General features: G+C 39.1%; 2 protein-coding genes across 2 annotated transcripts; one reads left to right on the plus strand and one right to left on the minus strand.

Moving 5' to 3' along the window:
• Window positions 1-2287: 2287 nt before the first annotated feature.
• Window positions 2288-3948, minus strand: LOC114545609 (pyrin). The gene is made up of 3 exons (XM_028564010.1): window positions 3763-3948; window positions 2641-2914; window positions 2288-2527 (listed from the first exon to the last, which is right to left on the minus strand). Exons 2-3 carry the CDS (start codon window positions 2903-2905, stop codon window positions 2343-2345), a joined length of 450 nt encoding a protein of 149 aa, XP_028419811.1. The 5' UTR covers window positions 2906-2914; window positions 3763-3948; the 3' UTR covers window positions 2288-2342.
• Window positions 3949-15158: 11210 nt separating this feature from the next.
• Window positions 15159-24252, plus strand: LOC114572368 (hemicentin-1). The gene is made up of 7 exons (XM_028603976.1): window positions 15159-15388; window positions 17215-17410; window positions 18377-18452; window positions 21922-22060; window positions 22143-22475; window positions 23161-23391; window positions 23661-24252. Exons 1-7 carry the CDS (start codon window positions 15334-15336, stop codon window positions 23729-23731), a joined length of 1101 nt encoding a protein of 366 aa, XP_028459777.1. The 5' UTR covers window positions 15159-15333; the 3' UTR covers window positions 23732-24252.
• Window positions 24253-24424: the final 172 nt, after the last annotated feature.

The following is a 24424-nucleotide window of genomic DNA, read 5'->3' on the forward strand; positions in this document are numbered from 1 at the left end:
CTACTCGACGGCGTACAAAAATCCTGCGTGATGAACTGAAGATTTCAAATTTTGATTCATCAGTCCATAACACCTTCTTCCAGTCTTCAGTAGTCCATTGACGATGTTTCTTGGCCCAGGCAAGCCTCTTTTTCTTATTCTGACGTCTTAGCAATGGCTTTCTTGCTGCAACTCGACCTATCAAACCTGCAGCTCCAAGTCTTCTCTTTACAGTTGAAACTGAGACTTGTTTATTACGACCACTATTAAGCCGTGCTTGAAGCTGTTGTCCTGTGAGCTGTTGACTCTCAGAAACTTGTCTTCTGATTCTGTCGTGGCTTTGGGTCTGCCAGGCCTCTTCCTGTCAGAGTTTCCCCCAGTTTCTAAGTTCCTTTTGATGATGAAGAATACTGTACTCACTGACACCTTGACTTTCTTCGCAATTTCTCTGTAGGAAAGACCAACATTTTTAAGTGTTATGAAGGTCTGTCTCTCTTCGATTGTTAATTGCCTTTTTCCCGCCATTTTTATGGCAACACAATATTTTTCTGTGTCCTACACACCAGAAGCGTGTCTGACGCGGCGCTGCTCCTGCTGCTAGGTACAGGGAGGGCTGATCTCAGGACATAGCGCCGACAGATTCAAACTCTGAAAAATGGGTAAGTGGGCTGTCTGTGTAGCTGTAAAGAGCCTATATAGCCTATCTGATGTTGGACCGCCACTCAGAACACACACTACGTTGTTATCGTAGCCTATCCTACCATTTATATATAGCCTATTGATTTGATTAAAGCAAGACAACGTCTGCAGTATTGACTGCAAAATATGTTACAGAACATTTCGTTCTGAATGACAGGTGCAATATTTGAAAATATTTTCTCTGAAATTTTGTATTACATTTTATATCTACATTGATGTCAAAACTTAGACTTTCAAACATCAAGATGTCATTTATTAATGTGCATTCGTGTCTAAATGACATAAACACATATTTTCCTATTCTATTTTGCCTGGAAACGCTTCCAACACGCTTGTGTCTCGCGTGAAAAATAGGCGTCGGTTCTATTTCTAGCAGGCACGCGTCTCACGCCGACAGTGCTCTAACCTGTTAACATGGGAGCCGAAATATAAACGGACACGCCATGTGGCTGACACACTGGCGCGAGAGTGTGCCGAGAGAGAGATTCTGATTGGCTAACGTGGGCTTGAGCTTCTCGTTACACTGCCACCTACAGGTTTGGCATCGTCTTGACGGCATTGACGGCATATATATACACGGGTACATATAAACGAACACTTTTCTGAAAACAGAGAGGTTGAAATGTCCGTTTAGGAAAATAGCCGGCCACGTGTAAACATAGCATTATACAAACAGAGGGGGTTGTAAGTAATCCAGACAAGTTGGAACACCTGTGGGAATTGGTAGCACCAACTTTCATGGCTTGATCAACCTCCATTGCTGCAGAACAGCTTTACGTTGTTAACCCATTTCTTGTTCCCTGAAAAAGGCCTTTTTGTAAAATACTGAAATGTACATTATTTTTCAGTTTTGGGTAACCTTACTTTTTTTTTAACCTCAGGCAGTTCACCACTTACCTTTGTACCATTTCAAGCTATTCATTGGACTTGAACTGCTAAAATTACCATAAAAAACTAGAAGAATTGGGGTGTTCTAAAACTTTTGACCAGTAGTGTATATATATTTATAAATTTTATAAATTTTATAAATTTTATAAATTTTATAAATTTTATAAATTTTATAAATTTATGGATTTTCTGGAAAGCTGAAGCCAGCTTTAAACAACACTGACATATTATAGCACCCCGATGGCTTATGTTTTTAGTGAATGGTTATATTCAAATACAGCAGATTTGGAGCGAGATTAGCATTCATTTGAGTTGTGTTTCTGAAACTAGTCGCTAACTTTCTCTACCAGGTCAATCTGATGAGAGCGTTGAGTGAACCAAAACAGTAAAGTTGTGTCCTGGTAACATTCATTGTGTTTACTTTTTGTTTTACTTTTGTGATAAAATAATTGAAATATGTATATGACAATGCTAAAACAACAACAGTAGCCAAGTAAGGCTCTAGCAACAAAACCCCTGAGTTTATATTGATTAAGGGTGTGTTTTATTGCTTTTGCATTCAGCTTTTCTATTGCAAGACAAATATGTTGTTTCCTTTTTTAATGTTACATAGCTTTAAAGTCATTTTTTTGTTTTTATGTCTGCAGAAATCAATCAACTTTAATTCAAGAAACCCCTCTGGCAGGCTTTTCAGCTTATACACTCTAAGGGACATGCACAGTATGTTTTACAAACATTTTAATGAGGTGTAAAACCATTTAACATCAAAAACAGAATCAGTTATTTATGTTCATATTAATTGATACACCAGAGCTGGTGCCTGTGATGTTGGGTGCCACGATGACACTTCTACCCTGGGCACAAACTGTGGCACCATCTGCAGCGGTCAAACCCGAGGAAGATGAGGAGGAGGAGGAGGAGGGAGGTGTAGGAGAGGGGGTTTGTGCAGCTGTCGATCCACCTGGTGATGAAAGATAGAAACATACGGGATCATTTCCCACTGAAAATAAGGCTTTTGCAGAATTAAGCTCAAGATGGGAACTTTTCTTTCTAGCACTTTCTAGAATCTATCACCTGGATATGTTTTCTTCAACTTCTCCGCAGCGTTGTTGTGATTCATCCTCTTCAGGATTTCAACAGCCACCTTCACAGCTGTTTCTTCACCGTAGCTGTCTATCATCTTACTGACGGTGTCCTGTCGGTCGGCATTCTCTAGATGGCCCTTACGAATGGGCTGACATCCGTCCAGCACAGGCTGAGTGAGATTCCACCGAAACCTCTTGAACTCGTCAGCACCCAGCTCATCCAGAGTGTCTAAGATCAGAAGAGGAACCTGCATTTCTGATCACTAAAAAGAGGAAAAATAAGCTTTCGGTTTGCAAATAAGCAATTTCTTGAATGTTGAACATGCAGCCCAATCCAGCATAAAAGCTACAGCCTTCAAACATGTCAAGTCTAGTTTTTTATTGTTGGATGATTGCTATGAATTTACCCGTAAGGGTTTCAAAGATTTATTTATTTGTTGAGTTCTTTAAAGCACAGGGGACACCATTTTGTTAATGTTTCACTTGTACCTGAACTATATTATATATATATTATATATATATATATATATATATATATATATATATATATATATATATATATATATATTTTTTTTTTTTACAACAGAGCATTCTTTCTGAGAGTGTAATCTATCAATACATGGCATTAACATGCTCATATTAATAAACCTTTCATAGTACCAACAGTCTGTAAAATGTCATTCCTGGTTTGCTTATATATCTCATGCCATATGCCAAAAAGGCCTAAAACAACCAAACGACGGTACAGCATCACTGAAGAACAAGAACATTTTGAGCTTCGTAGGTTAAATGTTCAGTGTCAAAGATTTGACAGATCAGGAGGAACTTTTTTTTTTACGAAACACAAATCTCCAATTTTACAAAAAACAAACAAAAATGAACTTCAATGTCTTCAGACTCACAGGAAACACTCACACAATACAATACATATGCATATGACCAATATTAGAAAACAATCACGTAAATCAACTCAGGACAAACAGGTAAATAACTGTGAACATAATTGTGACAAAGTCATGTTTTAGGATATTTAAGCATCCTCGTGATAGCTTGAGTAAGACCAGACGATAAGCAATTACTGTTTTCTTAAATATCGAAGTGAATGTCTTACCGTAGTGGCTCTGGTAATTAGACACGACTGTCCTGATTAATCTATTGAAGATGTAATAGCATTGAATGGTAAAAGACTACTTTTAGATTCTAACTTAGGCTGTTGGACAGGAAGTTTGAAACCACAAACGCAAACAAGTTCAAGTTCATGTTACAGAGAATGAGATTGAAAGATAGAAGGGCAGAGTTGAACAGTTCCTCTAATAGAAACTCACATGACCGAGACAAAGCACGTATGCTAACCACAACGAGACAATTCCCACAGCAAAATTTCATTTTCACTTGACTGTGTCTCTCTTTGTCGAGGAAATCCACTGTGGTTGACAATCATTACATGTTGTTTATCCCTGTGATAAGTCCATATCAGAGTCAATGTTATATGGACTTCATACAACAGATGCAATATTGCTTTTAGAACAGAAATAATATTTTGAGAGCTAAGGGTCATGTAGTGCATTTGTTATTCAGTAGCCCATTACAAATTGAATTGAAATACTATAATACAAAAAAATGACTAGGCAAGACTGTTACAAAGACTTTATAAATATTCATAATAAGAATGAAAACACATAGGATAAGTAATGAAAATAAAGATATTAAGTGTGCTCCTTTTTTTTTTTTTTAAAGAAATAATAAAACCTCATACAAAAACTAATAACTATAAGCTAACAAGAGTCCTTGTCTCTCTGGGTTACTACAGAGATAAAAACAGCAATGTGGGATGACAATGGCAGCACTAAAGAGAGAGAACAGTTATCAAAAATGTTATCCATCCAAAATGGCAGATGCAGCATGCAGGTCACAATAACGGATAATGATGATCTGAAACTATTTCAGCAGAAGTAACACAGTCATGATTTAACCCTTGTATTGTCCTTCGTGTCATGGGGACTTGGTTAGTTTATTTACATTTTGTTTTAGCCTGTCTATACGGGTTCGATTGCAGTCCAGGTCACATAGTACGCAAGGGTCACCGGGGGACCCGAAGCTCAACGCCAGGCCAATGCAAAAACGTCAAATAAACTGAACGTTTCCCGAAGGACAACACAAGGGTTTTAATCACGTCATAAAAATCTCATTAAAAATGAAAAGATACAGTCAGCTTCTTATTCACTAATTTCCCAATATTTAACTGGATTTATTTGACATCAACAGTATTAAATGTCTCACATTAGTTCCACTTACACAAGCACCAAACAATTAACCTAATTCATTAATTTGCAGATGTGTTCTTGCGGCTGTTGCACAATTCTTTTATTGTTTTTTTTTTTTTTTTTTTTTTTTGTCTTATTCTTCCGCTGTGAAATGAGAAGTGGAGGTTAGTTACAGCAGCAGTGTGGCTCCACCTGCTGACACCAGGTGGAGATGACATGCACCTGCAGATGGGACGGAGGTGTAAATTGTTGGACATAGAGGCGGAATTTCAAAACTGGGCTTTTTCCAAAGTTTTTGTTCCTTTTCAATGTTTTTGTTGCTTTTTTTCTGAGTTTGTGTCTCCTGCCGTCAAGGCTTTTTTGGACCCTTTATAAAAAATACATTTACCGGGAACTCCTTAGAGATATCTCAACATGGACCTTGAGTCTGGCCATAAAGTTGATGATGATGATGATGATGATGATGATGATCTATGTAATATAGGTTTACATTGTCACTGGCGAAGTCAGCTTTTCCCAGGACAAAACTCTTACGGATTATAAACTTACATTTATTATTTAGAGCCCCTCTACTGTACAAAAAAGAAAAAGATCACCTTTTTGACTTGATTTGTTGTTGTTTATTTAGAAAGTATCACATTTTAAAATTAGTACTTGGCCTTAAAATTGGATTTTCTGTGTGAGACACACATCAGATGTAAATGCTGGTCCAAAAAATAAAACCTTCAATGAAATAATATAAAAGCTCATGAAGTTATCAAGCATGCACAGAATTATCATATAAAAAATAGGATTATACTAAAGTCCGTCTTTTTTGAAGTAAACATTGAATAAACGGTTTATAACAACATAATTTTAAGCAGATGTACCAGTTCACCAGCACACATAGGTGTTTGCTTGTCTAAAAACAGATAATGAATGACATTATACTGAAACATAGATGTAATTATATAAAATGTCTAGAAGTTACAACAAATACTTTACAAACAGTGTGTTATAAAGCATGTATTCCTCAAAGAGTGGTCCACTGGTGGTCCGCAAGTGACTCCTGGTGGTTCGTGAGTAGATTTGGTAAAATATCATGTTTTTTATTTAAAATTCCAAACAGTGTTTCTCAAACTGTTGTTCAGCAAATCCAAAGCCTAAGAGTAAGGAGCATATGTGTGTTACTTTAAACTTCAAATAAACTTATGTTAATTTAAACATTTAAATTGGCTGTTTTCTCGTGTTGTCGGACTCCAGCAATGAAGCCGACCCGTTTTGCAACACTGCCTCCTGTCTTTTGACATGTGAAGAAAATGCAGAGAAATTAAGTTCACGGTTACTGCATTCTCAGCACAAGCAGCACCATTCTAAGACAGTGAGACATTGAGTGACTGTTGTTAAACCGTCATTTAATTTGGCTTTGATTTGTAATATAGTGTTGAAGTATAGGATGCTTATTGTTTTGGGGAATATTTTGGCAGTTAGGTGGTCCGTGAGTTTTTTTTAATGGGTACGTGGTCCTTGGTCTGAAAAACTTTGAGAAACACTGTAATAAAGCATGTATTAAGGTTGCCCTACTGCTTATAAATGCTAAATATGGAGATTTGAGGTTCTTTAAAAATAGTAAAGCTGGAGCTGGAGGACTTCCACTTGTGCAACTATAGGCTTACTATAGTAGCAAATCACAATATTTTTTAAATGTGTGCATTTCCTTATCCCAGTAATCTTATGTTCTGTGAGTTTTATTTATTATTGATGTTTATAGTCATTGCTCCAGCGGTGCTACTAGTGAATTGTGGGGCGATGATCACACTTCCTTGCTGAGCCGACAGTGTGGCGGGAGCAGCAGGAGCTACAGCAGAGGAGGACGCGGAGGGTGCAGCTGTTTTTCCTCCTGTAGATGATACAGTTGCAGAAAATCAGTATAGACAAAAAAGACATGACAAAGGAACTGATTTCGCTTACTTTGACTCATGAACTTTGCGGGAGTTAAACATCCACTGCACCTGCGCATTTGTTCTCTAACTTCTCTGCAGCATAATTGTTATTCATCTTCTTCAGAATCTCAACTGTGACTTTGACAGCCGACTCTTTACCGTAGCTCTCTATCATTTTACAGACAGTGACGGTCCGGGGTGCATCCTCCAGACGGGACTGAGGTATTGGTTGGCAGCCAGCCAAGACCTCCATCGAGAGGTACCACTGAAGTGTTTTAAAGTCTTCTTTGCGCAATGTCTCCAGAGTCTCAAGAAGCATCTCGTGAACCTGCATGTCTGCTCACTGAACAGACAGAAGAGGGGAAATCAGTTTCCAGATTAGCCTTCAATGTAATCATTCGACAATAAGCTAGATGAGAAGTTTTACAGGAGGTTATGTGTATATGTGCTGGATTAGGGTTGCAATAATATAATTAATGTATTAATGTTGATACAGATCTGGTATATGCATTAATAAGAAGAACTTTTAGCTTGCCATAATGTGGAACATTTTTTTTCTTTTAGCTATAGCTCCAAAGGACTATTCACCCACTTACACATGCTGGAAAACTCACGAGTTTCTCTGTAATGAGCCATCAGGTCTGCACTTATAAAAACCCAGCAAATAACAGAAATCCATCTAAATTTATATGTCATAAATAAAGGGTTGTTACAGTTTACTCTATTATATTAGCAAGTTGTTAATAACTTGATTTTTGTCCAGAAGTTTTGCTTCCCGATGAACCAAAGACTATAGCTATTTAATATTACTCTTTTATAAAGTTGGCATCTCACATTTAAAGTGCTCATATTATGCTCATTTTCAGGTTCATAATTGTATTTAGAGGTTATATCAGAATAGGTTTTACATGGTTTAATTTTCAAAAAACACCATATTTTTTGTTGTACTGCACATTGCTGCAGCTCCTCTTTTCACCCTGTGTGTTGAGCTCTCTGTTTGAGCTACAGAGTGAGATATCTCACTTCTGTTCCATCTTTGTTGGGAGTCGCACATGCGCAGTAGCTAGGTAAGGACTACTAGCCAGTCAGAAGCAGAGTACGAGGGTGTGCCATGCTAGCAGCTAGGCGAGCATTATAACACGTGTTACAAAGTGACCACGTTTGTCTCTGAAGTAAAGGCTGGACTACAGTAGAGCTGTTTGGAGCAGTTTGTGAACAGTGTTTTCTGTTGGAGATGGCATAGGTGCCTTTGGGGTGGACTTTGGGATTTTTCACTTTGTAAACCTATAAGATGCACAAAAAAGATATATAAAAAGATATATAACACAATAAAGGAAAGGGGAAAAGCCAAAAAGCATAATATGAGCACTATGAGCACACAAAAAAATAATAACAGTCAAAACTGACGCAGGGGCCGAGCCATCCTAACTTTCAGTCCCTGGTATGAGTCAAGCTCCAAAACCACTCCATTTCCCATAATGCAAGTTGATAGCATCTTTAATTAGGCAATCAACTGGTGACATCATCAGGGTTATTTTTTTTTACATTAGCCTATACAAGTTTTAAGTAATATACTAAAAAGTACGCTGAGCTTCATGTGTAAAAGCATGGAGTGCTCCTCTAAAAGACAGTAAAGTATAATGCTGAAGGAGGATTTACCACAACCTGGCAACTTGCTCTAATAAATTACAGTAACCAATGTATAACGAATTAGTAAATGCAATTCTTACGATTAATAAAGCTACTAATCAGCCTACAGTTAATAAACCCTTTACACGGAATTAAAAAGCTTCTTTTTTTTTTACATTATTGAATTCACATCTGGATCTGAGAGTGACGTAATGGGCCTCTGCTCTAAACTGCTATAGAAGTCGGTCGGTTTACAGCAAGGAACAAATGAGCAAACGGGACTGAAAACTACTCTTCTGGCGGTGCAATGAAGAAGTGAATAGCCTGAAATAACTGATTTTAATCAATCAATCTTAAACAACAACCACTGAAATCCCTGCGTAAAGAACGAAAGACAGCACAGTCAGTGTTAACAGTACGATCAACAGGCGCCATCACGTCTTACAAACTTTACAAACTGCTGTAACTTGAATTATTCGGACAAAATGTACAACCAGCGCAGCAGCAGGCTGCACAACACCGGAACCAAAGAGCCAAAAATGATCCTTTTCTTTAATGAGCACTTTAATCAAAAAAGGACTTACCGTGTCAGCAACAGCCTACAGACAAATGCTACCACCGAGAAATGTACACAAAAGGGCGCAAATTATTTTACTTTCGTTTTCAACCGGTCTTTCAGGAAGTTGGCACACTTCCAGTGCAGCAGATCACTATACAGTATGAGTATACATGAGTATATGAGTAGGCTATGAGTGAATAAGAATGAAAGTGGAATTAAAGTCACCCCTAATGCATCCATGAATAAATAAATAAATACATATAGGCTAAATACATGTTTTAAGTGTATTTTCACCTTTTCTTTGCCCCAGTTATCAAATCAGTTGAAGACATGTTGACTGGATGCATTCACTATGGCTAATGTCATTCATAAAGTCAAGTAATATCAGAATAAAAGTATAACTTTAACAACAGGAAGACAACATTAGATCAGTATTTTTATTTAGGACAAACAAAAGGCAAGAAAATATCTAGCCTCATTTCTCATAACTAAGATTTTTTTCACTATGGAATTGCAAACTAAATTAAGTAAAATAACAAATGGCACGATGAGCTTACATTCAAATATATAAGCTAAAACAAAAACAGAAAAGGCAAAAAATAAAATGTCAGAAAGAAATAAAAACAAATTACACTCACAAACCAAATCTAGAAAACAAACAAAACAATGGTCTCTTGCCAGAAGAATCTCAACTCAAGATCCACTTTGGGTATCTAAAGGTCTGACCATAGAGGTGAGAAAAACTGTCACTGCTACTGACAACCTTCACATCACACATCAATATTTTCTATTGTTATATGAACATATTGTCTATAGCAGCTTTAATTGGGCTCTGTACGACATTCAGAACAGTATTGTAGCAGATATGTCAAGACATAGTGGAGTAATGGCGTCCTGAATGTCACACTCCCTCTGTGTGTCTTGTAAACCGTGTGCAGGCAATCATAGCCCGGACTTTGAATGTCTTATATAACAACCTTAAAGGAGATATGGAAAAAATATGGAGATACATTTTAACTGGACGGCAATGTAGCAATATGGTGGAAGTGAAAAACACTGAAATCATGTCAACAACATGCTGTTATTATACTGATCGTGCTGCATTTTCTGTGATAACACATCATATTTGAGTCTACTGTTGCAGCAGCCCATCCGTGTGTAAGCTAAATGATCACACACACACACACACACACACACACCAAATCATTCTCAAGGTTTACGAAAACTTGTGCAAAACACTTTATATGATATCCTAAGAAATTATGCGATCGCCAGCTGGTCATGATGGCAGTTAAGTACAGCGGTCTTTACAGTGAAAGTGGCTATTTGTAACTTGAAGTTTGTGTTGATACTAGCGGCCGCTTTTAGTCTGGCTATCACCAGACCAAGCTCAATCTTTTAAGATTGAACATTAGTCTGGGGAGTCTTCTCTGTATTTTCTACTGCACAAGAGGCGTGACCAACGGGCACAGTTCGAATGACTCGGTACGCAATTGGATAGTCCTTCAACCAATCACACCAACGATCTGGGTGACGTAGCAGCGCCAGCGCCATCAACGGGTTGCTGCGCTTCGGTGGCCGAATGTAAACAAGAAGCTCCTTGGTCGCTTCTCTATCGTCATTGTGTTAAAACCATCCAATAGCGCGCCAGGTGGATAAGCCAGTTTGTGATTGGTCCCCACAAAATTGTAACGGAAGCAGGATATGTAAATGTACAGGTTTCCAGCCTGAGCTGCAGGGTGAAATCAAATTGCCGGTAGATTGGGCTAGGCCGCTTTGGAAAAAAAAGGTATAGTGTTATTTACCATACCTGCTGAGGTCTTTTCTTTATGGTGCTGTATTGCCCACTGTATTAGGCTACAGAGTTAGCGTTACCAGGAGGTCATATAGTTGCGATCAATGTTTTGCTCAGACAAAAATTCATTAATTTAAAACAAGAGAATATGCATCAAGAGTTTATTGTAGCAACCAACGTAATAATAACTTTGATTTATCTTGTGCATTTCATGAAACCCAAGGAGGCTTTACACAGGTACAGGAGGTCAAAAAGAAAATAGGCCAACACAAACATGGACTGAAAAGAAATAAAAACCAGGAGCTAAGTGGAAGGGGAGTGTAATTCAATTGGCAACTGATGTAGGCAACAACCACATCACGCATTGTAAAGTTATTTTATGAATGAAATAGACATATTTAGGGTCGGTTTTAAATCATTTACAATCCTGTAATTGTCTCCATGTGTTGAAAACCTGACTGATGTTGACTTGGGTTTTACTCGTTGTCTGTCACTCTCCCTTTAGCTTTTAGTTGTTCTTCGTTCATTTCCTCCTTTTCTGTGATGGCCCTGCTCTAGTATCAGCCATAACCACAACAAATAACTTCTAAAATGAAATTAACATACAATTAGGCCCTTTACCTGGCTGGATACAATAACAAAGGCTTTTCCAGCGTTCCACCAAAATCTGTGCCTCTTTATAATGTGTTACTGTAGAGCCGGGCAGAGACATTGATAAAAACCATATGAAAATAGCCTTCTTTTCACTGTTAGTCTTGTTTGCTGTTACACGTCATTTATGATCATCAGATAAAAAATTACACAGTTTCAGAAACATTTAAAAGTTATACTAGTCTATAGTGACTTTAGATTTGCCAAGAAAAGATTGCTGTGAGCCGGGTACTGGTCACCAGGAGGTGTTGGTCCTTTCAGGAGCCATTGCAGTTGACTTTAGCTGAGAAAAAAGGGGTCTTTATACAACAGTTAAGTTTAGGCACCAAAACAACACAGTCTCACTCCCTACTCGTCAAATGTATGACGCATGGTCAAGGACCCTGGCGTCAAGTTTCAACGAAATAGGGATACCCTTGACGTTATTTTTCGACGAGGGGGTCCGTCAGATAGACATTCATGTTATTCCCTCATCGTCGGATATCGACGAAAGAAAAAAACACGCCCCCCGCCCCTTAACTCGAAATCTGTGACAGTTATTGGTATTTTTAGCCCAAAAAACGCTGTTTTAATCAACATTATTCACGAGATATTATCATGGTTTATATGTATTTCTTTTTATGTTATTATTTCGGTCTATTTCGGCCAGGTAGGCCTAAGCTTGATTGCTTTTTTGTTGATTTATATTTTTTAAACTATAATGCTACATCTATCAACATTTATTTAGATGTTATCATAGTAGTCATTTCTTTACTTTAATAATATTATTTCGGTCTTATTACCGGTGAAATATTACAGTATAGGCTAATACAGAACATTACGATATGATCCGAGCAGGACGCATTCAAAGCCTATAGGCCTATCCCCCAATGCAATGCGGCCATTCATTTCAAAGAATCGGGCAGCGATCAGCTGGTCTTTAACGCCAGGATCGCTTCAATATACATGTATACAGTCAGTGATTGTGTCACCAGCAACAACACGTTGCTCAGTTTTGTTCCAGTAAGTTATGAACCATAATAACGTTTAAACGAATCCGCGGAAAACTCCGGAAGTGACGTAGTACGTCCCGCTTAGCGGATACGAAGATAAAAATATATAATATTCGTAATATTGATGTTTTTTTCTAACGTTGTATTTGAGGAGTTAAACAAAAAGATAGTTATAATAATAAAATACAGTTTCATGTATTTGTCTCATATATTGTGTGCTCGGCCGGCCGGCGGGCGGCCTCAATCTGAAATGGAATCAAGCCATTTCACGGCAGACAGCAGAAAGAGGAGCCGAACGAGTCCCCCCACCCACCCCGGAAGAACTACAAGTGCTCAAGCTTTGTAACAGCTTCTGTGGCGTTTCTTATGGGAGTTGTAGTTTTAAAGTATATTGGTATATTTCTCATAAGTAGAAGTTGGCAGTGTATAATTTTGGATAAACCCTGGGGTTTTTTGGGATGGAGAACACACTGGTGTCATCAGATTTTAAAAATCAAATCGTTAAATAAAATAAAATTAGCTTATTACCATATTTGACAGTGCTTACAGTAGGTAATTTGGTGACCATATCTACGTGACGGCTGAGGTCCAGAGCTTTCTATAACAGCTGGTTTTATGTGTGTAGAACCTTCTGTTGCTAAATGACAGGCCTTCATACATGTACTGGGTTCAAGGTTCAGAGGTCAATATTTCAAAGCAGGAGTAATGTATCCTCTTCAGACTGACATATGTTCCTCTCCAGGTTGAGACCTTTCCAACGATGTGTTTGCTATAGTCCTACAACAACGTTTTAATTTTTACACATCATGGAGACCACTTAGCAGGAGATACTTTATTGTCCCCAGAGGTATATTTGCCTTGAGTTCAAATGCTTCACAAATAACACTTGACATATTGTTTTATCATACAGCTGACATACTTACAATAAAAAACAACATGAACAAAGGGGGGTCAGCTTTTCTTAAACATGAGTAGGGGGGGCACCAAGGAAAAAAGGTTGGGAACCACTGCTCTGACCCATGTCATGTCATTTGTATACATAAACGTAGACAAATACATGAAACTGTATTTTAATATTATAACTGTCTTTATTGTTTAACTCCTCAAATACAACATTAGAAAAATACATTAATATTACGAATGTTAGGCCTATATATTTTTATCTTCGTATCCGCCGAGCGGGACGTACTACGTCACTTCCGGAGTTTTCCGCGGATTCGTTTCAACGTTATTATGGTTCATAACTTACTGGAACAAAACTGAGCAACGTGTTGTTGCTGGTGACACAATCGCTGACTGTATACATGTATATTGAAGCGATCCTGGCGTTAAAGACCAGCTGATCGCTGCCCGATTCTTTGAAATGAATGGCCGGATTGCATTGGGGGATAGGCCTGTGGAAATTGAAGTATATTTACAAGAGGCAATTTCTCACGTTGAGCACACAAGTGCGTGTGTCGTTTACTTTTTAGCAAGACAACAACTCAACCAGGAAAAAAGGCGCTGACCAACAACAAACCCCCGTAGCGTCTGACGTCATCACGCATTCAGAACATTTAAAGGGGCCGCCGTCCCTGAACAGTCATAATTACATGAAGTGACTAAGGACAGTAAATTACATGTATATGTATTACGTTTATCACTGCATGTAGAACCATATTAAGAACAAGGTGCTGCGTTAATAATCAACAGTGTGTAGAACCACACTTAACAAATAAGGTGAATTATGTATGTCACATTCCCCACAGGCCTATCGTTTTTGAATGCTTCCTGCTCGGATCATATCGTAATGTTCTGTATTACAGCATATACTGTAATATTTCACCGGTAATAAGACCGAAATAATATTATTAAAGTAAAGAAATGAATACCTTGATAACATTTAAATAAATGTTGATAGATGTAGCATTATAGTTTAAAAAATATAAATCAACAAAAAAGCAATCCAGCTTCCCTGGCCGAAATATACCGAAATAATAACATAAAAAGAAATACATATAAACCATGATAATATCTCGTGAATAATGTTGATTAAAACAGCGGTTACTGGGCTAAAAATACCAATAAGTGTCACAGATTTCGAGTTAAGGGGCGGGGGGCGTGTTTTTTTCTTTCGTCGATATCCGACGGTGAGGGAATAACATGAATGTCTATCTGACGGACCCCCTCGTCGAAAAATAACGTCAAGGGTACCCCTATTTCGTTGAAACTTGACGCCAGGGTCCTTGACCATGCGTCATACATTTGACGAGTAGGGAGTGAGACTGTGTTGACCAAAAGGACTAGTTAAGATCAGAAAAAAAGATTGTGGATTGTGGTTTGGATTAAATCACAGGTTCCCTTAAGTAATACTCCCGCGACACTAACACTGGTTCCCTGGGTAAAAGGCTCTGCTCCTCAACATGAAAGTCCTGTGCTTTATGACCCACCAACCTCTGACCTACAGAGCTCTCCTATACAGCAGTCAATGTGGTGCACACAGCAATACATTCATGATCCATCATTTCATGAGAAACACACACACACACACACACACACACACACACACACACACACACACACTCTTACCCTCTGTGCTGCAGCAGCACTACACTGCATTATTCTTGACCCTCCCTTCCTTCCTCTCTTGATTTACTAAAAGACAACGCCCATGGTGGGTTTCAGAGGCCAAAGTAAAGGAATCGCCTGATTATCAGCTACAGACACACTCAAAAAAAAAGCACATGCATACACACCCATAAAAACCTAAAATACCCCATGTGTTTTCTCAGAAGACGCAGGCCGTGTTACAGCCAGCATCGCGCAGCTAGTAACTGGTGTTTGAGAGAGACGTCCTATCAACAGCCAGTATTTTGGGAACCTGATGCAGGATGAGTGCGTCTGGACAGCCAATCACGCTTCTGCTGCTTTGCCTGCTCGGCTCAGGTGAGTGAAATGACAGCTAGCTGAAAGCTACGGGGGTAGGTACAATGACACAATACGCTCAATGTGAGATCAGTCAGGGTAGAGCAGATGATACAGACTTTTATTTTAAAGTAGTTCTTCTGCCGTGTGAGGGATGTACTTGCGACCCATGCAGTCATGTTTTCTCTTCTTTTTTATCCCCATCTGAAATTTTCTGACATCACTTTGTGATCTCTCAGAGTTATTGTAGAAACCCTGTCCGGGGGTCTCGACCTGAAGGTTGGGAACCACAGGTAGAAAAGATCACAAAGGGAAATTTTAGGCATTTCATTTGTAGTACATGTACAGTGTGTGTGTATGGGGGTGTGTGTGTCATAACTGATGAATGACAATTCTAGCAATGGTGCAAAGTCACTAAGTACATTTACTGTATACGTACGATTTTGAGGGACTTGAGTATTTCTACTTTGTTACTTCATACTTCAAATCCTCTAGTTTCCAGTTGTCCTATAGTTTCTTGTTAGTTTGAATATTTGAAGAAATTCAAACATATGATCTCATAAAATTGAATCCATTGTTATTTATAAATGAAATGATCCAGCACCTCAGAGTAGATTAAAAGTTCAGAACAGCATTCAAATGCTGGTTGAATAATAATAATTTAAATAAATTAACACATAATCAACCACTGACAGTGTTGATTCTGTACAATTAGTACTTGATTTGATACTTTAACTATATTTTCCTACTAATACTGCCTTACATTTGCATTAAGTCAAAATTTGAATGCTGGTTTCAACATTGTAATATTGTTACTTTTACCTAAGTAAAGGATCCGAGTACTTCTTCGATCACCGAATACTAGTGAATTAAGAAAAAAATAGTTTAATTTTTAATTTTTATTTTCAACATTTAGCTCGAGATGAGACTGTTGGTGAAGACATAACCTGGCTGTTGTCTTATTTCACTCATTTTGCAGACTGGCATGTGGGACGCATAACTATACATTTTGACAGCCGGTATGCCGACACACACACACCAGATAGCTACTGTGTGTGAGATCGTCTGAAAGGCAGCAGAACAACCTCAGGATTCAGGGGAACAATGGTCATGAAAAGAGGAGCGAGTTCTTTGACTTGGGCAGGGTGTCCTTCCTTCCTCAGAGGAACACAGTGGGTGTATTCAGGGCGCTATGAAACAATGGTTTACAATAGATCAGCTAAAAAGAGTATTATTTCACAAGATGGCAAAATTCAATTGACCCTCACCTGTATTATGTAAAGACAGTGAGAATGACTCATAAGGTCACACAGCTTACTGCACCAACATAAACAAATGACGAGATACAGCATTTTGTTCCTGTAATTGTATTTAATATAATAACGTTGATGCAGCAACTTTTACTGACAATGTCAGAAGTGCTTTAGATGATAAAAAGACGATAAAAAGACCCAACAATAAACTGAGCACGCAAAAAAGGAATACAATACCAATCGCAATAAAAAAACATAAAAATTTAAAATTGTTAACATGACACAAAAGCCAGTTTAAAGAAGTACGTCTTCAGCTGCTTGTTAAAAGCATCAACAGAGATTTAACACTACAGATACTTTAACATATATTAGATATGTGGATTCATGTCAGCTCCAATAGGCTGTTAACTCTTGCATTTTAGGTTCTATTCTGTGCAGAAGATTGAATTATTATGAAATGGTATGTATTCTTTGAGAGAAATGACCTTTACCTGTAGTGTGTATTCTGATTTGGAGGGAGCCTTCAAGATACATCAAGTGATTTATTGTGTCTTTCTTCCTCTTCCCACTCTGTGACCACTCCTGTGACCTCAGCTACCTCATCCCCTGTTTCCATGCACACATCTGCTCCACCTCTTCTGTCACAAATTTTACCTCCCTCTCCAACAACCCTCGCATCTCCACCGTCTCCTTCTCTCAGTACCCCACCACCCATCATCAGCAACTCTGGAGAGCCAACAGAAAAGGTCCGCTGCCCTCTGTCGATATCACCCTCCACTCTGATGGTCAGGTATGTTGACGCAAGAATAGCTGGTGATTATTTCAGGGTGGTGCAGTGGCTCAATGATTAAAGGGTCTGCTGCTCAAAATAATTTCAAATGACGTTTCCTCTTGTGTCTTCCTTTCCTTGCTTTTGAAAAGAATAGAGAAACTTGAGGCAGTGTCTGAATTGGACCAAAAAAGGTGCCAGTACCCTAATTTAGCAGTATGTTCATACGTAGATCTTGTAGGGGTGAACCCCAAATAGTAGAACATTCAACTTGACTGCCAATTTCACAGGGGAATCGTTGTAGTGTCTGATAATGTGATTGTGAAACTAAGAATCATTCCATTCGGGCATTACGGGGGTGCTGAATGTCTGATTTTACATAGAACTGCTTGTTTTTTTTCCTCAATAAGCCATGAGTCATAGCCAGTATAAATATCAGCCTAATAATAATACTGCTAATAACAGTTCAAACAAAAATCTAAAGTGCCCGGCCCATTTCAGGCACTGAACTGAGGAGATTCACACTTCTGTAGAAAAATGAGATGCAGTGTATGTGACAAAGTAATGAGACATATTATAAAAGTGCTCTAGAGCATTGGGTAGCATTGGTTACAAGGTGTTTGTTACCCTGAGAACACTGGACTCCCTTGCTTGATAAGCTTAGACCCTTGATACTACTATAATACTATAATACTATATTCTACTCTGACAGTTATCAGCGCTTGTTTAGCAGCTGATGTCTATATAAACTAGTGATTAAGATAAAACATGGAAGCTGTGCAACCCAGAACAAATTGAAGATCTTTACTTTGCCCAATCTGTGCACAAATGCAGTCAATAAAATTATAACATAAGAAAGGCTCGGACTAGCACCTACTTTGAACAGATTGCTTCGTTATTATTTGTGTTATCACTTTGAGACGCATACTTCCTCCCTGTTGCTGTGTACATTCGAGACAACTAACTGTGTAAACTCTCCTGCAACAGGTTCGGAGATCCAGTCACAGCTAACTGCTCTGTATCAAGGATGGATTTTTTGCCTCTTGGTTGGGAAGTCAGACTGGTAAGTGGATCAGTGCTCTCTTAAGGCTCTGACACACCAACCCGATTATCGACCGTCGGACAGTCTGGCGAGGTCGGTGACTCAAGTCTGTTCGGTGTGTTCTGTGCCGTCGTCAGTCGGAGGAGCCGTCGGCTGATTTGACTTGTTGAATCGGCCAGTGGGCAGTCGGACTCAATGACCAATCTGATTGGTGGAGAGCTAGCCCTTGACTAGCGAATTAGTACTTCTTCCACAAGAAGACATTGGGCCTCATTCACCAATATCTTCCTAAGTTTTCTCTTAAATATGTTCTTAAGAAGGTTCCTAAGAAAAGTCTACATCGGATTCATGACGTGTTCTTAAACAGCAGATTTGTTTGCACCTGTGTTCGTAAGATTGATGAATCCCACGTCTTCGTAACTGAAAGCGCGTGCCAGTTGTTCCTAATTAGCATAAAAAAACGCCCTGCAAATTCCCATATAAGGACACTTCCTGTGCACCTCCTGGGAGACAGGTTTTTGGAGATTGTCAGAGTCGCGGTGGAGGAAGTACTGAATCTCAGTACTTAAATAAAAGTACAAATAACAAGAGACATATTTACTTTAGTAAAAGTAGAACGTGTCCACTACCACAAACAAGGCCTGGCTGTTAAAAGAAGTTCCTATCCTAACCAGCATAAAACGGAAATGTGTTGTTAGAATAGGAATGCAGTTGGTTTTATTCATGGATGTATTTTAAGCCAGTTTTATTTTCTTTAACCATGCAAGTAAGCAAATAAAGTGTGTGAAGCAGCACAAATGGGGAGATGTGAAGAGGTCCAGCCAAATAAATAAGATATGAACGTGTCTTACGCAGCCTGGCGGAGGAGTAAACGACGCTGTGGAGAGAAATAGATGTAGCAACTTTGATTTAAAAACGGGAATAATAAAAAAAAAACGTTCATTCATTTTCACTTTTACCGGGGCTGTATTACCGAGGGTCAGCGGCGCTGCGCCCGGGTTCTCAGCAATCATTTGGAGCAAATTGTCATCACTCAAATGTGCGTAAGAGTGCTTTTCAGTGTTCGTAGATTTTGTTCTTAGCTAAGAACAAATACAAGTTAAGAAAACATTAGTGAATGCCAGAATCTTCGTAAAAAGTTTGTAAGAAGGGTTTAAGAACACATTTCTTCGTAAGAACGGTTGATGAATGAGGCCCATTGTCCCTCCTCGACTTTTTAAGGATGTTTTCCCTACTATGTCCATCTGTTTTTGCAGTTGTTAACAGTAGCCTTTCCTCAGGTGTGGTCCCTGGAAATTTTAAACATGCAGTAGTCCAACCTTTAATTAAAAAACCTGGCCACAATCCTGCAGATCTAGCCAATTTCAGGCCAATATCTAAACTACCTTTCTAAAATACTGGTTAAGTTGGTTTACAGTCAACTAATGGCCTTTTTGGAAGAACACAACATTCTTGAAGTCTTCCAATCTGGTTTTAAAACTCTGCACAGCACCGAAACTGCTCTTTTAAGGGTATTTAATGATATATTTCTAGCTACTGACTCTGGTGACTGTGTTGTTTTGGTGCTTCTTGATCTAACTGCTGCATTTGACACGGTGGACCATGAAATCCTGATTTCTCGTTTGGAGCAGTGGGTGGGAATCAAGGGTGTAGCTCTCAGCTGGTTCAGGTCCTATTTGGAAGGTCGCACTTTCTGTGTCAGCTGTGGTGAGTCGGTGTCCTCCTCTCTCATGTGGGGTCCCACAGGGCTCTGTTTTAGGCCCTCTTCTTTTCTCTCTCTATCTGCTCCCGCTTGGTTCCATACTTAGGAAGCATGGCATTCTATTCCACTGCTATGTTGACAACAGCCAGATCTATGTGGCACTTAAAAAGAGCGACGCTTTCAGACCACTGCTCGAATGCCTGGATGACATAAAGGCCTGGATGGCTTCTAACTTTTGAGGTTTTAATGAAACAAAAACGAAAGTGATGGTTTTTGGTGTCCACACTGCACCCTTTTGTCAATCTGGGTCCCTTGGCTCAATATGTCAAGCCAACCGTTACCAATTTAGGGGTTAAAATTGACTCCGATATTAAGCTTGACAATTACGGCAGTTAGCCAAAATAAAGCTGATTCTCACCAGGCAGCACTTTAAGACAGTAATACACGCCTTTGTGACCACTCTGTTGGTTTACCGTATATAACATAACTCCCTATATGTAGGCATCAGTGCCGCATCAGTTGCTCGTCTTCAGATGGTGCAAAACGCTGCAGCGCGTATCTTAACTGGCGCATGTAAATATGAGCACATTACCCCCGTGTTAGCTTCACTCCACAAAATTAATTTATTTGTGTTTAAATCCTCAAATGGTCTTACCCCATCCTACCTGTCCGAGCTGCTTGACCCCTACACTCTGACTGCGCCCGAGTGTCCCAAAAACAAAGCGGAAACTTAAAGGGGATCGTGCTTTTGTTGTGGCAGCTCCAAAAATATGGAATGAGCTACCTCTGCCTATTATCATCTTTACAATCTCCACTCCACTAACATTTTGGCTCTGAATATCCTACGTGTAACAACAGAATCTGGCAAGACTGCTTTTAGTTATGCTGCTCCTTGGTGTTGGAATTTACTCCAAAATGTTTTGAAGCTTTCTGTTCTCATCCCACTTAAACATTTTAAATGAAATTTGAACAATGTACATGTTTTCAATAAGCCTTTTTATGTTATTTTAAATTGTTTTACATGTACTGTAAATCAGTTTTTTGTTTGCTGTGTCTGTTTTTGTGATTCTGTGTAACTTGTGTACTGTTGCTCCAGGGCTCCCTTATAAAAGAGATTTGACTATCTCAATGGGACATCACCTGGTAAAATAAAGGATAAATAAATAAAAATAAAAAATTAGACAGGCTTCTTCACGGTCTAATTTTAAATCTCTTCTTAAAACCCACCTTTTTTCCTTGGCATTTCCCAGCTGAGGCTGACATTTTTGTGCAAACATTTTTACTGTGATACTGTGTATATACATGTTTTAAATGTTAGATGCTGTAAATGTTTTAAATGATTTCTACTTTGTCCTGTACAACACCTTGTGCAACGTTGGTTGCTTTTTAAAGTGCTTTATAAATAAATTTGATTGATTGTCTGTTGTTAGTCCTATAAAAGGGCACCATTCAAGCTCAGATCATGAAAGCTTCTGGTTTTCCAAATCGTTGCCCATGTGAACGTTCAAACGCCTTTATGTCTTAGCAAAACTGAGAAGTACGAAAGTAGTGCGCAGCCCTCTAAACACACAGAGACTGCAAGAAGGCTCAAAACTCTGAACACCATCTGCAAATAGACACAGACAATGCCAAAAAACTGAACATCATAAGCTTCACAAATAGTGTTCATTGCAAGGTTACTGTATTTTATTTCATTGTACAAGTTTACCTAATAAACAAGCACTCTATTCTAAAACATTCTATTAAATAATCTAAAATTGTGATCTTTTGTCCTTTTGCAACTTTTAGGGAGCTCCTAGCCTCAGTATGGGTCCTTTTGTGGTCTGGAGTGTGGACAGCATGACTGAGTGGAATGAGAAGCCTTCGTGCTTTGCACTATCTGAACAGGGAGGGCAATGTCACATCAATCTCACTCTAACGGTCTACAGTGAGTTCCTATTTCTGTCTTTCTGACATGGTAGAAAATGTATCATTTTCTGCGTGGCTGATCTGTTGATCTGTCTGCACAGAGCCTCCAGACAGAGTGTCTATCAGCTTTGTTAATCACACTGGGCCGATGTCTGAGGGTCATCAGTACACTCTGCAGTGTACAGTACAGCACGTTGCTCCTGTTGAAAACCTCGTTGTGACGTTCTACAGAGGACAGACAGCACTGGGTCAACCTCAGTCCAACAACAACACAGAGAAGAAACCAGTGACTGAGATCTTCTCTTTAAACATCACACCCAGTAAAGAAGATGATGGAGTCCAGTACTGGTGTGAAGCAAAGCTAGAACTGGGACCTGATGGACCACAGCTCCCTCCAGTCGTGACGTCAGAAAAACTCACTGCCACAGTCCACTGTGAGTATAATTTTTTAACTCTAAAAAATTGCATTTCAACCTCCCTCCATTCCCCCTCTCTAGGGTCTCTTTACAAGATTAAGATCTGTCTTTCTTCTTTTCAATATCCCACTTATTTCCTATTCTATATCCACGACGTTCAACTTCCGGGATTGCTCCGAGACTGCCGCTTGAAATTCCGCTGGATGTCACTCTTTTCGGCTCGGATGTCAGTCACCTTCCTCTTTCTTTGTGTTGGAATTTTAAACTCTGGTGGATTTCTGAGGACTATGGTTAACTGCTCCTCAGAACTCTGAAGGGTAAACTCAGACAGCTAGCTTGACTATCTGTCCAATCTGAGTTTTCTGTTGAACGACTAAACAACCTTTGAACGTACACGTTCCACCAAAACAAGTTCTTCCCGCGGCTATTTTGCAGAGGCACCGTGGCTCTGTCCGGTGCTTAGCACCGCCCAAGACGATTGTGATTTGTTTAAAGAAATGCCAATAAACCAGAGCACATCCCGGGATGCTGCGGGGACTAGCCAGACCCTCCTCCGCAGCGCTGTGAAGGAAGGTCTGGCAAAGATCGACAACCTATTTCCTGATATAAAACAATCTAATAAAACATAACCTTGTTTTTCCTATCTGTCTTTCTCAATGTTTTTTTTCCTCCTCTCCCTCCTGGTGACCATCTTTTCTCTCAGTTGGTCCACAGCTCGTGTGTCAAACAAAGCTGCGGGTGAGAGAGGGAGAGAGCCTCAGCTGTGAGGTGAGAGGAAACCCTCCACCATTAGTCACCTGGTTCAGAGATGGGCAGGTGGTTTCCCTGCCCACTAACTTGAGCAGAAAGGATGCTGGGAAATACACAGTCTCAGCAAACGGACTATTTGGACAGAAAAATGTTACAGTGGAGGTGGAGTTCCTTGCTGGCAGTGGTAGGTTTATTTTTTCTGCATTATTATAAAAAAAATTTGTTACAATAAAAGAAATCAAGCATGAGACCTGCAAAATAGATTTGAAACCCCCATTGTTCTTTGTATTTAATTCCAATTATAAATGTTTAAACTTGTCATTGTTCCGAGTCTTCCTTTCTGAGAGATTTTGATTTTTTTGGTTCTGTTATCTTGCATGATCAAAAGGCAATTAGAGTGAAACAAAGTTTAAAGTCATCCTGTATTGGTGAAATTAATTTCGCTCTTCCTAGGAACTACAATCAGCTGCAATAGACATTTCCTGTTGGCTGGCCTGCTTATGCAGATGATTAACGGTCTGTAAAACATCCTAAAAGAAGTCGACGTGATGTGCAATTCTTCTTTCCATGCCGTTTGGATGAATGGCTTCTAACGTGAGGAATGACTCACAAAGACTGGTTTGCTTGTGTCGCTCCTCTTTGTTTAAATGGATCAGTTTTGCATTAGTGTCTTTTTGTGGATATTTTTGTTCCCCTTTTTGAGGGTTTCTGCCTGGGTACATTTTTCTGTTTAACTGGTCTCCATGTAATCTGCACAAAAGTTAACTTTCATATCTTCCAGACGGAAAGCTGCTCTAGAAAGAAATACTCATTGTACAATTTAATAATTCACAATCATACTGCCGTAGCTCTGTGACACATGCATGTTTTTTTCCCCCTAGCCAGTTTCTAAAGGATGTTTAAGAACCCTTTGCCAACAACCTTAATGTCTATCCTGTGTATGAGTTTTATTTTCTGTAGTATGAAGAGCTAGCCAACATTGCAAAGCACCCAGGTCTTCTTTCACCAAGGTGATGTTTTTTCTGCTGTGCAATAAAATGCTGAACTCTCGTGTCCAATAGCAGTACTTTGCTTTAGACTATAACCGCTCATTTAATAACAAAATATCAATGAAAATTAATGTAACTGCAGGTCAATCATTGATACGGTGACAAACTGTCAAACTGATTTTAAAAAGTAACGTGTGGGACTAACAATTCTCTTGGCCCCAGTTCACA

Source organism: Perca flavescens, chromosome 2, assembly GCF_004354835.1.
Source record: "Perca flavescens isolate YP-PL-M2 chromosome 2, PFLA_1.0, whole genome shotgun sequence".
Lineage (NCBI taxonomy): Eukaryota > Metazoa > Chordata > Actinopteri > Perciformes > Percidae > Perca > Perca flavescens.

Excerpts from the sequence above, each read along its gene's own strand:
- LOC114545609 (XM_028564010.1), bottom strand. The coding sequence starts at position 2,905 with ATGCAGGTTCCTCTTCTGATCTTAGACACTCTGGATGAGCTGGGTGCT. Across the intron at positions 2,528-2,640 it reads GTTGAAGAAAACATATCCAG|GTGGATCGACAGCTGCACAA; the intron begins GTGATAGATTCT and ends TTTCATCACCAG.
- LOC114572368 (XM_028603976.1), top strand. The coding sequence starts at position 15,334 with ATGAGTGCGTCTGGACAGCCAATCACGCTTCTGCTGCTTTGCCTGCTC. Across the intron at positions 18,453-21,921 it reads TTGGTTGGGAAGTCAGACTG|GGAGCTCCTAGCCTCAGTAT; the intron begins GTAAGTGGATCA and ends TGCAACTTTTAG. Across the intron at positions 22,061-22,142 it reads TCTCACTCTAACGGTCTACA|AGCCTCCAGACAGAGTGTCT; the intron begins GTGAGTTCCTAT and ends CTGTCTGCACAG.